The following is a 15,000-nucleotide window of genomic DNA, read 5'->3' as shown; positions in this document are numbered from 1 at the left end:
TGCCCTCAACGTCGTCCGTCCCTTCTCCCCTTTCACATGTCCTCACCTTGGATTTTGTTGTCCGCTGTGTTCTCCCTGCTCGGAAAAGATATAAAATGTGAAGAATCTCAAAGATCAATCAGAAGGGAAAAATGGATGTCTTGACATATCTTGCTAATTGGGATCGTCTCAAGAAACTCGTGATTTATTACCTCCAACGCAGATGCCATTCTATATCGTTTGTATGAAGTGGATTTGTTGTTCATTTTTAAGACTGGGGCAATCTAGTGGGATAGGAAATTTTCGGGAAGACAGCCGGCATCCAGTGATTTCCTCCCCATTGTCTTGGAGAGCTCTCAGCGATAGCACGATAAACGAGTCAACGATAAGAAGAGGCGGAATCCATCCACAATATAATAGTAGCGACAAGAATATTACAGTGCCGACAATATCATACAAATGGACGAGGATCCATATTGTAACGCTTTCTTATGTACAACTGTATATATATGTGGATGCAAATGTATTTATGTATAAAAATCCTGGAACAAATACACAGGCCTATGCGCGAGGTCAAGTGTATATTCAAATATTAGGTAACTATACGAGGGATTTTCTTCTCCAACATTTATAAAATGTATTCATACCTTTTCTCCGCAAAATTATCCGTGTCTTTTCATGTAATATACCAGTAAATGTATATTAATAGCCTTATTTGTTAGTTCACTTAAAATTAGGTTTAGAGCGTCAGATTATTTCAAGTCTACCAAACATGCAAAAATCTATGCGCCAGAATTCCAGAAAATTCATGCATAGAAATATTTTCTTTAGAAGTAAAAGAATACCGAAATTGTTCAAATTGTTGTATCTCTTTTTGAACCAACTTCAAACGAATATATACGTATTTTCCGTTTTCTAGTGATCAACGTACTCACATCTGAAGAAATTTTGTAGTGTTCCAAATAGGTAAACTGGTTCCAGTTCCTGAATACATGAAATTACTTTTACTAAAGTGAAATATTTTTTCTCAAAACAATTTTTTACCCTTAGCTCCGTAATAGTAGACATCGAATAATACTTTTGTTTCATTTATATGAGAATTATAATCATATTACATTATTCGTGAGTTAATTTGTTGGTTGAATTCTTGCGTCCAATACTTCGAAGTTTCCGTGTTCTCGCAAACACCACTGATGTAATCAAAGACTGCAACATCCCCATACAAATACATTCCAATTCCAAGAAGCACTAATGATGTTCAAAAAGTATTCGAAGATAATGTATTTGAGTTCCACCATGGGCTTTGCATATGAGTGGCATTTGCGTTCTCTAACACACACTAATAATTTTGTCTTTCAATGTTGTCTGGTATCAACTTTTCATCTGTACACTTTCCCTTTATTTCTTTGTAGAATCTCTCCTGATCTACACTGAATAACCTATTCTGCTGGTATCCCGTCATTCTTTGGTCCTATCTTGCCATATTCGCTTTCTTTGAAACAAGGAGCTGTTTCAATTCCTCTGTTCATTTCAGGCCCTTTCTTCCAATATCATACTTCTTGTTCAGTGCACTGTAATTTCGTTCGCCCCAGCCTTTCTCTTTTCAGTCTAATGCAGAGATGCCCTTCGAGTGGATATATAATCCCGCATGTATTCTTCCTTTCCATCATGGATCTTTTATTTTGTCACTCCCATTATATTTCATTTTCATGACATCAAAACCAACAATGTCTGCTACAACAATATTTGTTGCCGTGATCAAATTATTTGTTTCTGTGATGATTTTTGTTCTGATTTACTTCAGAATTCCATTCACGTTTATCATTTCTTAGTTCAATTTCCACTGACCAAACATTTTAAGGTTTGCAAGTAATGTCGCTATGATTCTACTGTAGCCTTGCCTTTATTCTGTCGTAGATAGACTTTTGCCCATCTGTCATGTCACCAATAGTTTTATTGTCTTATTCGAAACTATCCGTATGTCTCTCATCGACCAAGCATTCACTGTTCCTTTCCTGTAGATGTTTAGAGATTTCACATCTGTTTTCTGCAATGACATTATTAGTAGGAACTGCATGTTCATCGTTTTCTCTGCTGCTGTTTTCCAATACCCGTGTTTTGAGTGCTTTGCGCTGTATTTCTGTGAATCAACGATATATTCTTATTCCTCTGGCTCGAACACATAATCTCTGTTTCGTGAGTTGAATCAATCCTCTTTCTCTCTATTGCTTATACATACCTTGTTTGTACCCACTAAAATGAACACCTTTTTATTCTACAGGGTTGATCATGTCGTACACTCCATGACCACAGCACTGACTTGTTTGTTCTATGTACGCCGTGTGTTCTGGCTCCATGCTAGATAACGACAGGCTGGTGTCCGAGCAGTATCCCTGAGCTTTCAGAGTGTAAGACTGTCAACATCAAGGGCTTCAGTTTCATTACCACCGTTATTCACAATATTTTGTTTTTTTAATCGTCTCTCGTATGAGGTAGTGATTATCTGGTTGGGTACTCACCAGTGTTTTTATTGTGACACCATCACTAGATGTATCTTCAATCAGAGTATAGGGAGATTCCAACCGCTACGTTTCATTATTATCATTATCATTATTATTATTATTATTATTATTATTATTATTATTATTATTATTATTATTATTATTATTATTATTATTATTATTATTATTATTGAGTGAGAGAGCAGTGCATGCCATCAAAGTGACACTGGGGTAAAATATACGAAGCCTAGTATACCCATCATGACTACCCGTCTGATAAGGGTACACTAGGCACATGCATCACAACCAAATGTGCGCGACATGGTGATCCCATATCAAGATAAACAGCGCATGACTTTGCAGGTGGGGCCCAGTTAGAATTTTCTTCAGGTCGAGTAGCCCATCCTGCTCAAAATGTCCCTGAATAAGGGTTGCTTTACGATGTTGAACGAAGCACCCATGTTTCCAGAGGTGAATTATTCAAACCCCAAAGAATCCCTCTCAACACATGGCTATGATACTCCCCCACTACTTCTGCTCGTGATCAGAGATGCACATATCGTCAGCCACTAAGGGACATGCTTGACTGGTTAAGGTCAAACAACTGACAAGCAAATCTGTGGTATTGAGCAAAATATTTGCTGTAGCCCATCTTTTATACCAAGACAAAACAATGTACATGATAACCCTTTCAATCAGTTAAGATCAGAAGCCATGAGAGCCTATTATTATTATTATTATTATTATTATTATTATTATTATCATTATCATTATTATTATTATTATTACTAATATTATTATTATTATTATTATTATTATTATTATTATTATTAGTACTATTATTATTATTATTATTATTATTATTATTATTATTATTATTATCATTATTACTATTATTATTATTATTATCATCATCATCATCACTGATAATATTTTCATTTTTTTCTTACTTGTCACTGTTAATATTTCCTGTGATCCGACATGACTTCTGGCTAGATTATCCTCCTCCTCCTTCTCCTCATTATCATCATCATCATCATCATCATCATCATCATCATCATTATTATTATTACTATTATTATTATTATCATCATTATTATTATTATGATTATTATTATTATTATTATTATGATTATTATTATAATTATTATTATTATTAATATTAACATCATCACTATTATTACTATCATTATCATTATTTTCATTTATTATTAAATGATATAGTTGAATGTTTCCTTTCAACTCTTGTTTTGTAAGTGAGGCGATCATAAATATGTGAGGGTTTAAGTGAAAAGCAGGAGAAAGTGAATCAGCGAGGGGAACAAATTAAATTCCACAGGAATGTAAAGAGATGGTGAAGAGATAAGCAGTAGGCATTCCTGTGCTATAAGGAGAGAAAAGATGTCTCAGACACTTGGGGTCAAAAGAGCTGAAATATATTTACTACTACATGCAATCAATGAGAGAGCTGACCTTGGTGTGGAAATGAACAAATTCACCTTGTTCAGTTTTTAAATACTGACAGAAATATATATATATATATGTGTGTAAACTGATGCTCAGGTTTAATATTTGAATTCCAGTTTTCCCCTTCAAAATTTCTGTTTTTTTACTTATAAGTTTTGCCGTGGTTTACAGTTTTTCTAATTATGCAGGTGCTTACCTCCTTAATTTATTATTATTATTATTATTATTATTATTATTATTATTATTATATTATTATTATTATTATTATTATTACACCGAGATTCTTGTCGCTGATTTTCGACTTACGCGATAAATTGCGTCCTAAATATCAGTGGCAAGATTCTTTGGTGCATTGCACTTGCAAAGCTAATATTATAAAATGTTTAATTTGGATCTCTATATATATTCTGTTATAAAGTCTAGAAATAAAATAATTGGAGAAATAAATCACCGAAGCATGCACGGAAAAGGTATAGGAGACACACAAAACTTGAAAATTAAATATATACGCATATCAATAAAAGATAAGAAAAATAAAGTTAAAAATATTTTTAAATGCTGGTCTTTTGCCGAAATAGGATCAGAGTAAATCCAATATTTTGTACTAGAAAAGGTTTTCAGTATTAAGTGGGAGTCAGCACTTGACTTTCAAAATTTAAGGTACATTATGTAAAAGCTTTGACTTCAATTTATAACGTTACTTTCAGTTAAGCAACGATTAATTGTCTTTGTTCCGCCAATGTGTATATACAATGGTTGGACAAAATAATGGAAACACCTAGCATCTTAGCATAAATAATTTTGATATATATATGTAAAATCGTCAAAAGTTTGTTTATTTTTATATTTTTTATTTCTTAGTGTTGCGTAATGTTTTGCTAAATTTGCTGTTTCTTTTCAGATATCAGAAAAACCTAATTAAAATTCATTAAAATGACACATCTATCGTTGGTGCTTATTGTTGGTGCTTATATGGCAGGCGCTAGCATAACGAAAACAGCTGAAATGTTTGGTGTATCAAGAAGTACTCTTTTGAAAGTAATGACAGCCTTCGAGAAAGAGGGAAAAACCTCCTCGTCGAAACAAAATTCCGGAAGAAAACCAAACATTTCAGATAGGGACAGTTGGGTTCTTACACGAATTGTTACAAACAATCACAAAAGTACAGATTCCAAAATTACTGCAGAACTTAATGACCATCTTGAGAACCCAGTTTCCACAAAAACTGTTCTCTGGGAGGTACAAAGAGCCAGATTTCAACGGATGGCTGCAATCAGAAAAGCACTACTTTAGCTCCTAATGTAGCTAAAAACTCAGCTTCCCTTAGCAAGTTATCCTGGCAACAGCAAAACGAAATATGACTTACAATGGTCGACTTTCGCTAGAGCTAAGCCGTATTAAATAGGACGAATGAGCCGCGAACTTTGCTGTCAGTCCAAATACTTACATCAGAGAGTAACATAATTAACTGGAGCCAATGGGTTTAATGCCAAATGGATAAATGCACGTTATAGAAATTATTCTATTTTGTCATTATTTTTTTATTTTCATTTCATCTTTATTTCATTGAATTCTTTTAATTTTGTGCATTTATTTTTGATTTTATTGTTATTTTATTTTATTTTTATGTTTCATCTTATATTTTCCCTCTATCTACTTATCCTCTTTTGCTATAGCTTTCTTTACCTATTATTGCTGGTGGTTCTTTCATTCCATTTACCCTTAATTTTGTCTAATACACTTCACTCTCAATATGATATAGTAATAAGTACCCACCATTAAACATTTAAGCCAACCACATGAATAAATCTGTAATATCAATTTTCAAATTATTATCTGGATAGTATTTAAACTGACGACAATGTAACTGCTTTGTAGTGTAATGACACAATTACACAGACTAAGGCCCCTAATACATCCATTGCTGTATTCTCTTTGATTTCTGGCTATCACATATCCATACCGCTTTCATTCTTCCATCTTGTGCCCCTTCTCTATTGTGTCCACCTTTTCCTCTTCTTTTACTTTCTTCCCCTTTCCTTTAGATCTTCTCTTCCATATCGTCATTTTTAAAAAATCTTTTTTATTATCTCTGTTCTACTGACCTGGTGTTGCATATTTTCGCTCCTCTTACTATGCGTCTATCGTTCCCTTTCATTTTCTGCTTGGTTTTATCGGTATACACCAAGAATCATAATGATAGCATTAATTATTTAACACCGTTCAGTTTTTCTAAACTGGTCAATTGGCCGATTGAGAAAACAGGTCAATGAAGGACCAGATAAAAACGATCGGAAACAGCCGTAAGTTGATTTTACTACAATAAAGTAATATATAATAAACGTTAATAGATGTGTGTACATTTTATTTCTGATTCAAAAATTTGGGATATAAGCAAGAAAATATTTACTTACCACTCATAAAATTATATATTATCGGATTTATGGCACTGTTCACGTAACACAGAAAACGAGAGATTAGCGAAAAGATTGATATGGCATTCAAATTATTCGAAACTTTCGCATATCTGAAACGAAGGAAAAAACACAGACTTTTAAGAATATTATTAGAATCTTTTGTTTTAATTTTGGTAGTGGGTAAATCTTAAATGCACAAAATATCAAATCTCAAGACTTTCGAGATTGGGTTTTAAGAAGAGAGGAATATGTCCTTAGAGAGATAACAGGTCAATAATGATTGCAAGAAAGAAGATTCCGCTAATAATCTGCGTGTCGCCGGTATCTGAGATCAAGTAGGTAATGGATTCAAAACAGAAACAATCTTTCAATGGGTATTCTGTGAGTTACCTTCTTGCAAGTTTCATTTTGATGAATATAGATATATGCAAATGAGCGGTTAAGTGAAATTGTTAATCCCTAGGTTTGTGAAAAGTGATGGCACAATATTTAGGTCATTTTATATTTGATTTTTATATTATTAGTACTGCGATTTTTATTTTCATTCATTATTATGACAGGTAGAAATAAGATAAACCTTCTGCATGGTGATAAGCTTTCATAGCCTGCAAATTGTATCCATTCCCTGTCATTTTAGCCAACAACATACTGCCAATGGCAAGCAGTACGCCGTATAATCGAATGAAACTAAACCGAGTATATTGGGTGACATATTTCTTTTGAACAAGACACCTGATCAGTTGCATCAACACTGGAAGATGCAAAACTACCAGTTTTATACAGGATAAGTGGAAAGTAACTAGGCATTAGAAATTGCTTATAGAATTTTTAATATCACTGTAATCATGAAATCATTTTTCAAACAGACAACACTAATAGGAATTTCTTATATTTTTATTGTCTTATTTCTTATTTCTTATATCCAGATGGCCTGTAGCTTCACTGTTCATGAGTGAGCTAAGATAGCAGCACGCTATACATTGTGGAATTCAATTGATTTGGTTCAGAGGCGGCGTGCATTGAAAGATAAGCATGAAACACTACATTCAGAAACAAAAAAAAAAGAGTTATCATGCAAAGCTGATGACCGCGGGCTTCGTGAATGATGCATAAGAAGTGTCCGCCCAAGCATATCCAGATCAGCGGAGACGTGAAAACAGTACAGGAAATATTTAATCGGAGTCCGCAAAACCAACACTTCAAGTATCTCGTGAAAGTGGACTAACAAGATACACAGTACGTACGGTGTTGCATAAAGAATTGAATTTCCGTCCGTGAAAACCCCATTACATGAAAGAGATAAAACATGAATAGTGTGACCGCAGAAGTCCAGAACTCCTAGAAGTTCAGGTCTCGCTACGTGAGATTTTCATCTGTGGGGTTACACAAAAGAGGACGTCTACAAGCAAAACCTTGCACAGTGGAGGACTTGGAGACTACACACACACACATATTCCCACACCCACCCACACATATATATATATATATACCTTTATTTATTTTATTGTTCCAGTCAGATGACTGTGACCATGCTAGGGCACCGCTTTGGTCGAGTTATTCACCCTAGGACTTATTCTTTGTAAGCCTAGTACTTATCGTATCGCTCTCTTTTGCAGAACCGCTAAATTACGGGGAGCGCGAACATGCCACCATCGCTTCCCAGGCGATTTTCGAGGGACAAACACACAAACAGTCACACAAAAAAACACGCAATACATACATACATACATACATACACACACACACACACACACACACACACACATATATATATATAATTTTTTATTTCTTCAGAATATACTCTTCGTGGTTAGACGATTTGTATGTGTATGTGTATATGTATGTATGTATGTATATATATATATATATATATATATATATATATATATATATATATATATAGTGTAGGTACTAGGCTATAGTAGACGGGTCGATATATTCGATAAAAATTTCGAGGCAGTGTCCTAGCACGGCCGCAGGCAAATAATTATATATATATATAATTATTATATATATATATAATTATTTGCCTGCGGCCGTGCTAGGACACTGCCTCGAAATTTTTATCGAATATATCGACCCGTCTACTATAGCCTAGTACCTACACTAGCGACCGTGTTTGCCTAACCACTAAGTTATGTGGACGTAAACACACTGATACCGGCTGGCAAGTGATGGTGGGGGACAAACACAGACACAAAGACATATACACACATAGACACATATATGGGAGGGGCTTCTTTCAGTTTCTGCCTACCAAACTTAGAGCATTGATCGGGCCGACACTTTAGGAGAAGGCACTTGTTTAATGTTCCATTCAGTTGGACTTAATGCGGGGCAGCGTGGTTGGGAAGCACTTTCTTACCACACAAATATTCATATATTTACTGTAAATATTATTTACACCTCATGAATCTTACACAGAATTTAACCACTTCTCGAGCCCTTTTACTGTGCCCTATCTTTGAAATTATAAAATAGGACAGAAATTATAAAATATGTACCATCTTTGTAAATTGATGGTAGAAGATATGTGAAACGCTTTAACTGCTAATTTTAGCAATTCAATTGACCATGAACAGATCGATTCAATCTATCTATCATCTTAAATTATACAGATGGGGCTGTGATCATTTATATAAGACAACACTTTTCAATGTTATCTTTCCTTTCCCCAATACTCTGAAGAATAGGAAATGAAATTTGCATCTACATCGAGCAGAAAGATGAAGCGACGTCGTAGCTGTGACGTCGGCCCTTTTGATAGACAGCCGTTTACTTTAGTTGCAGCGATTATTTCTCTCTGGTATGTGATATAAACAAGAAGTACTGCTCTCAAGACGTTGAGTCTACACAGTACAGGACTATAGACAGAATATATCAATTATCAACAAGATGAATGTACTCAATTGCCCTTTCACATTGTTTATGCAGTAGATCACAGAAATGCCGAGGCATGGTATAGAAAATACGATCATATATATACTGCCCGGTAATTATTTGTATCTACTATTCAATATAACGGAGATGTGGTTTGTAAATGAATATCTGATGGGAAACTATTTAACGTGTAGGGAACATACTCCTTCAAATAAAAGGAAACAATCCACCACTAATTTTCACAGAGACGTACATGCGTGCATGTAATCATTCATACATATGTGCACATATATTTTCATGCATCTATTTATCTATCTATCTATCGCTTCTCTCTCTCTCTTTTCCTATATATATATAATATATATATATATATATATATATATATATATATATATATATATATATATATATATATATATACATATATATATATACATATATATATATTTTAAGAAAAAAAGGTCGTCAGGATCTTGAAGAGAAAAGCTTTTTATTTCATCATTGTTATTAGCGCTTTGGTGCGTTGCTCGAACTCGTCAAATAAAATGTTGTGAATATACAAACAGCTTGTTCATTTATATAAGACATATGTTGGTGGGTGTTGTTTAGCAGATAACTTTATTTTGTTTTTGGTGTGAGGTTTCTTGGCAATGGAGATGGATAAATAGAAATATAAGGTAGGTAGCTAGGCTGATAGATAGATACATAGATAGTTAGATAGTCAGACATATAGATAGATAGATAGATAGATAGATAGATAGATAGATAGATAGATAGATAGATAGATAGATAGAAAGATAGATAGAGAAATAGAGGGAGAAAGAAGGTAATTTCTCCTTTCTGTTCACCATCCATTTATTTATTTATCAATTTAGTTATTTACCATTGTATCGGAATGGGTTTAATGATGGTGACCGCTTAAAAAAAAAACAAAAGCAGGAGAGAGTACATTCTGCATTTTAAATATAAATAAAAGAGGAGAAAAAGGAAGAAAGGGGAAAAAGAAGGAAAGTGGAAGAGAGAACAAAAGCAAAGAGACTTTCAGTGATACCACGTACCTGTGTGTTTTTATTTTTGTTTTTTTTTAAAAAAAGGTCACCATCCTTAAATCCAATCCGATATGGTAATAACGAAATACATAAACGAATAAATGAATGCCGAATAAGAAGGGGAATCGCCTCTCTCTATCTTCCTCTCTCTCCCTCCCCCTATGTATCAGTCTACCTATCTATCTATCCACCTATCTATCTATCTATCTATCTATCTATCTATCTATCTATCTATCTATCTATCTATCTATCTATCTATCATCTATCTATCTATCTATCTATCTATCTATCTATTATCTATCTATCTATCCATCTATCTATCTATCTATCTATTATCTATCTATCTATCTCTATCTATCTATCTATCTATCTATCTATCTATCTATCTATCTATCTATTATCTATCTATCTATCTATCTATCTATCTATCTATCTTCTATCTATCTATCTATCTGTCATCGATCTGTCTATGTCTATCTATCAGCCTATCTACCGACCTATATTTCTATCTATCCATCTCCATTTTCTTGGAAACTAACCCCAAATAACGAAAACAATGCTCTCTTCTAAATAAACTCCGCCAAAACATCTGTTTTATATAAATGAACAAGCAGTTTGTACGTTCCAAAAATCTTATTTGACGAATTCCAGAAACGAACGAAAGTGCTAATTATAATGAAGAAATAAAAATGTTTTCTTTCTTTTTATTTCAATATTTAATTTCTCTATATCACACCTGACATTGTATATATATATTATATATATATATATATATATATATATTATATATATATATATATATATATATATATATATATATATGTATGTGTGTGTGTGTATGTATGTATGTGTGTGTGAGTGTGTGTTTGTATATATATATAATATATATATATATATATATTATATATATATATATATATATGTGTGTATTTATATATGCAGATGTATACGTATTCTTAGTTTTTGTAGGGACTTCGTCTGCCGGCTTATTCCCCCTAGAAAATGAGGAAACTTGATTTTGTAAGAAAATTCATCCTATAATTAGAATTAAGGCACATCGCAGATTATTCGTAAATGCACAGGTGATGTACACATTGCTCTTTTAAAACAACAATATGTAATTTAAGATATATATACATCGGCTGTCTCCTGTGCAGATTAAGCCTCCCGAATTACATTCGGAGGATATAGGCCAACTGGGGGATTTTCTATTAAAGCGCTGTCCAATCTATCATTCATTGGGATCGGGCCTGAAATTATGGAAAGCAAACAACATTTTATCAATGGATATTAATATTCTGAAGACTGCGAATTTCAGTGTTTTTATAAAGCTTCTATTAAAGTAATTTTATTTTTTTATTAGTAAACTTAACATTAATTAAGCTGTATTCGATGTAAGGTTACTGAAAAGTCAAAAGATTGAACTGACATTAATGAATCTTGCGAAATACGAATTGGCCAAATCGAGTTTTCCAACTCTTTTAGATTACAATTTCAAAATTGAACAAGAAAAAATAAATTTTCTTAACAGACACTATTTCATACTGATATATGTTTGTAACTATATAGATGCATCCCGGTAATTCTCAATGTTTTATCAGTAATCATATATATGTATCTTTCAAATTTAATGTAGAAAATTTGTGGCACATCTTGATGGGTTTATTCGAATAAATTGACCCCAGTATTTATAATTTTAAAGCCGAAATTCATTTCGTCGAGATACTTTTCGGAAACGTTAAGTTGCATAAGGAAACATAGACCAGATGTCAAGCGGTAATGTATATACATGTATATTATATTTTTTTTTATTTGTTTCAGTCATTTGACTGCGGCTATGCTGGAACACCATCTTAAAGTGTGTTAGTCAAAGAAATCTCCCCCAGAACATTTTTGTAAGCCCGCTACTTAATCTATCGTTCCTTTTTTTCAAACCGATAGCTTACAGGGACATATATATATATATTATATATATATATATATATATATATATATATAATCCAATGGTATATAAAATTGGTCGTTTCAAGTATAGAGTTTGTAAACAATGCTATTAAATCAAGGATTTTATTTAAAGTGACCTAAAAGTAGGGAATGTATTGTAATCTCATGCATATAGTTGCATAGCCATATATACTACCGGAAAGTTTTACAGATATTTACATTTCCAGTGATGGATTGGATGTGTAGTCTTCGAGTTAGCTTTGTTCTTTCTGGTTTTGAGTCGACTAATTTCTCAAGATTTTAGTCACAAGGTATTGGAATCTTATATGTATAGCCTTCTGCCTAAATAACGGATCTGCAAATGCAATATTCGTGCATATCTCACATCTGTTTTCATTCCTCCACTTCACTCTATTTTGTATCTTATCTAAATTAACTATTGTTTAACCGTTCTCTCACACCGTCTCCGATGAAGGGATCAGCTGTAAGTCATTCTATTTCAAAATGTTCTAAACGCTTTACAGCCTTGGTACTTTATCTCATTCTGAAAAAAATATATATATACTCACGCTGATATATGACGTACGCTGGACTCCTTATTCGCATAATCACCAAACCTGGAGCTTAAATATAGTTTATCCATAGCACTTGCTCAGCATTACCTGCCACCCTTGGGCCTTACACATTCTGTATCCTTTTTGATTTCTGGCTATCACATATCCATACCGCTTTCATTCTTCCATCTTGTACCCCTGCTCTATTGTGTCCACCTTTTCCTCTTCTTTTACATACACACACACACACACACACACACATATATATATATATTATATATATATATATATATGTATATATATATATATATGTATATATGTGGTGTGTGTGTGTGTGTGTGTGTGTGTGTGTGTGTGTGTGTGTGTGTATGTATGTATGTATGTATATAGTATTTTCACACAAGCAGTTTCTCGAGTTATTGAAAACTATGGGTGTGTTTCAAATAAATACTTGTCCGCATGAGCCTTACCTGACAATATTGAGAATATGTACCGGCAAATTGCATATTCCAAAAACAATGACGACTGTGATCAACATCTTGGCCGCCTTTCGTCTCGTCTGCAGCTGAGCATTGGTGTTTGGGTTTCGATTTTCAGTCATTAATCTGTGGCCTGCAATATTCGATTTTAGATTTATTTTAAACTTCAGCAACATTGTAAAAGTATTTACCATAATATATATCAAATGGATACTGCGAAGCAGTCGCTGTATTCAGTCAAACCAACAACTTTACAGTAGTTGGGCTCTACAGACCACCCCAAACGCCCCTACCATGCTTCAAGGAATGCCTCAACAGCATAAAGTGTTTCATTCACCAGTGTCAACCTGACAACATTTTAATGATGGGAGACTTCAACCTTCCCGGGGTTGACTGGTCTACAAACAGTCTGCCGCCAGGTTCTTCTCTCTCAACCCCTGACAGGGAGGCAGTGGAATCGCTTCTTGACTTCATGGATGATTTCTTGCTGTCCCAACTGGTACTCGAACCAACGAGATGTCATAAAAACGTCTTAGACTTAATTTTCAGCAATCACACTGATACTATCCACAATATTGCAGCGGAGGAAACCCTACTCTCCGACCATGACATGGTTCTCTGTGATCTGAGATTTCACTGGCCAAAATGCAAAACAAATGTCATCCCTCCTGTTCATCCATTTGACACTATGGATTTCCACAATGCAAACTGGGAAGCGATCAATAATGATCTTGCACAAGTCGATTGGTCCTTCACGCACACATACACACCCACTAACTTCAAACAGTCCTGGCAGTCACTTGTAGACACCATCACGATCATATGTGCAAGACACACCCCATTAAGATCTGCAAACAAATCTAAGTGTCGAATCCCTAGAAATAGAAAATCTCTCATAAGGAAAATTAAAAGAATTAACAAAAAGATCAACATGCTGAAATACTGTCAACAGCAACACACCAACCTGACTGCCATCTCGTCGCTAGAGATTAAAAAACATAAACTCCAAAACAACATGATGTCTCTCATCAATAGTCAGCGAAGAGCTGAAGAGGCCTGGGCCATTGAGAAGATCAAACTCAATCCCAAAGTGTTCTTTTCATTTGCAAAAAAACACAGAGTCACTGGTTCTACTGTTGGCCCTCTGATTGATGAAAATGGTACTTTTCAAGACAATGCAAAAAACCATGGGAGAGATATTACAGAAACAATATTGCTCTGTTTTCAGCAATCCTGATATGACTGATCTGGGCTGTATCAGTGATGTTACTCCCCAATACACTTTATCGGACATAACATTTGGCGCTCCTGATGTCTTAGCAGCAATAAAGGAAATGAAGCATAATTCAGCAGTAGGTCCCGATAGGTTCCCGGCTTGTGTCTTGAAGATGTGTCAAAACCAACTTGCACCCCCTCTAGCCAATCTGTGGCGGAACTCACTGGATGCTGGATATATACCGGAAGACCTTCTATCCCAGTCTGTTGTCCCAGTTTTCAAAAAAGGAAACAAATCGCTTGCCGTGAATTACCGTCCAATCTCACTCACCTCTCATATCATCAAGGTATTTGAGAGGGTGCTGAGATCGCGTATGACTCACTTCCTCGAGAGTCATAATATGCTGAACCCCAACCAGCATGGATTCCGTAATGGAAGAGATTGCCTGACGCAGCTACTGCATCATTTTGATGACATTTTGAGAGCCTTGGGAGAAGGTTCCAACACTGATGTC

The 15,000-nt window shown here is 34.2% G+C and overlaps 1 protein-coding gene across 2 annotated transcripts in view; it reads right to left on the bottom strand.

The window, feature by feature from the left end:
- The window catches only part of LOC115215151 (orexin receptor type 2), a 470,081-nt gene that overhangs the window by 3,360 nt on the left and 451,721 nt on the right, over positions 1-15,000 (bottom strand). For both annotated transcript variants that reach the window (XM_029784324.2, XM_036505429.1), the window contains exons 4-5: positions 13,262-13,403; positions 6,362-6,474 (exon numbers count right to left, since the gene is read on the bottom strand). In XM_029784324.2, coding sequence (XP_029640184.1) covers positions 6,362-6,474; positions 13,262-13,403 — 255 coding nt within the window. The remainder of the gene's footprint in view (positions 1-6,361; positions 6,475-13,261; positions 13,404-15,000) is intronic.

This window comes from Octopus sinensis, linkage group LG8 (genome assembly GCF_006345805.1).
Source record: "Octopus sinensis linkage group LG8, ASM634580v1, whole genome shotgun sequence".
NCBI lineage: Eukaryota > Metazoa > Mollusca > Cephalopoda > Octopoda > Octopodidae > Octopus > Octopus sinensis.
The sequence above is the reverse complement of the archived record's forward strand: the minus strand, read 5'-3'. Positions and strand labels throughout refer to the sequence as shown.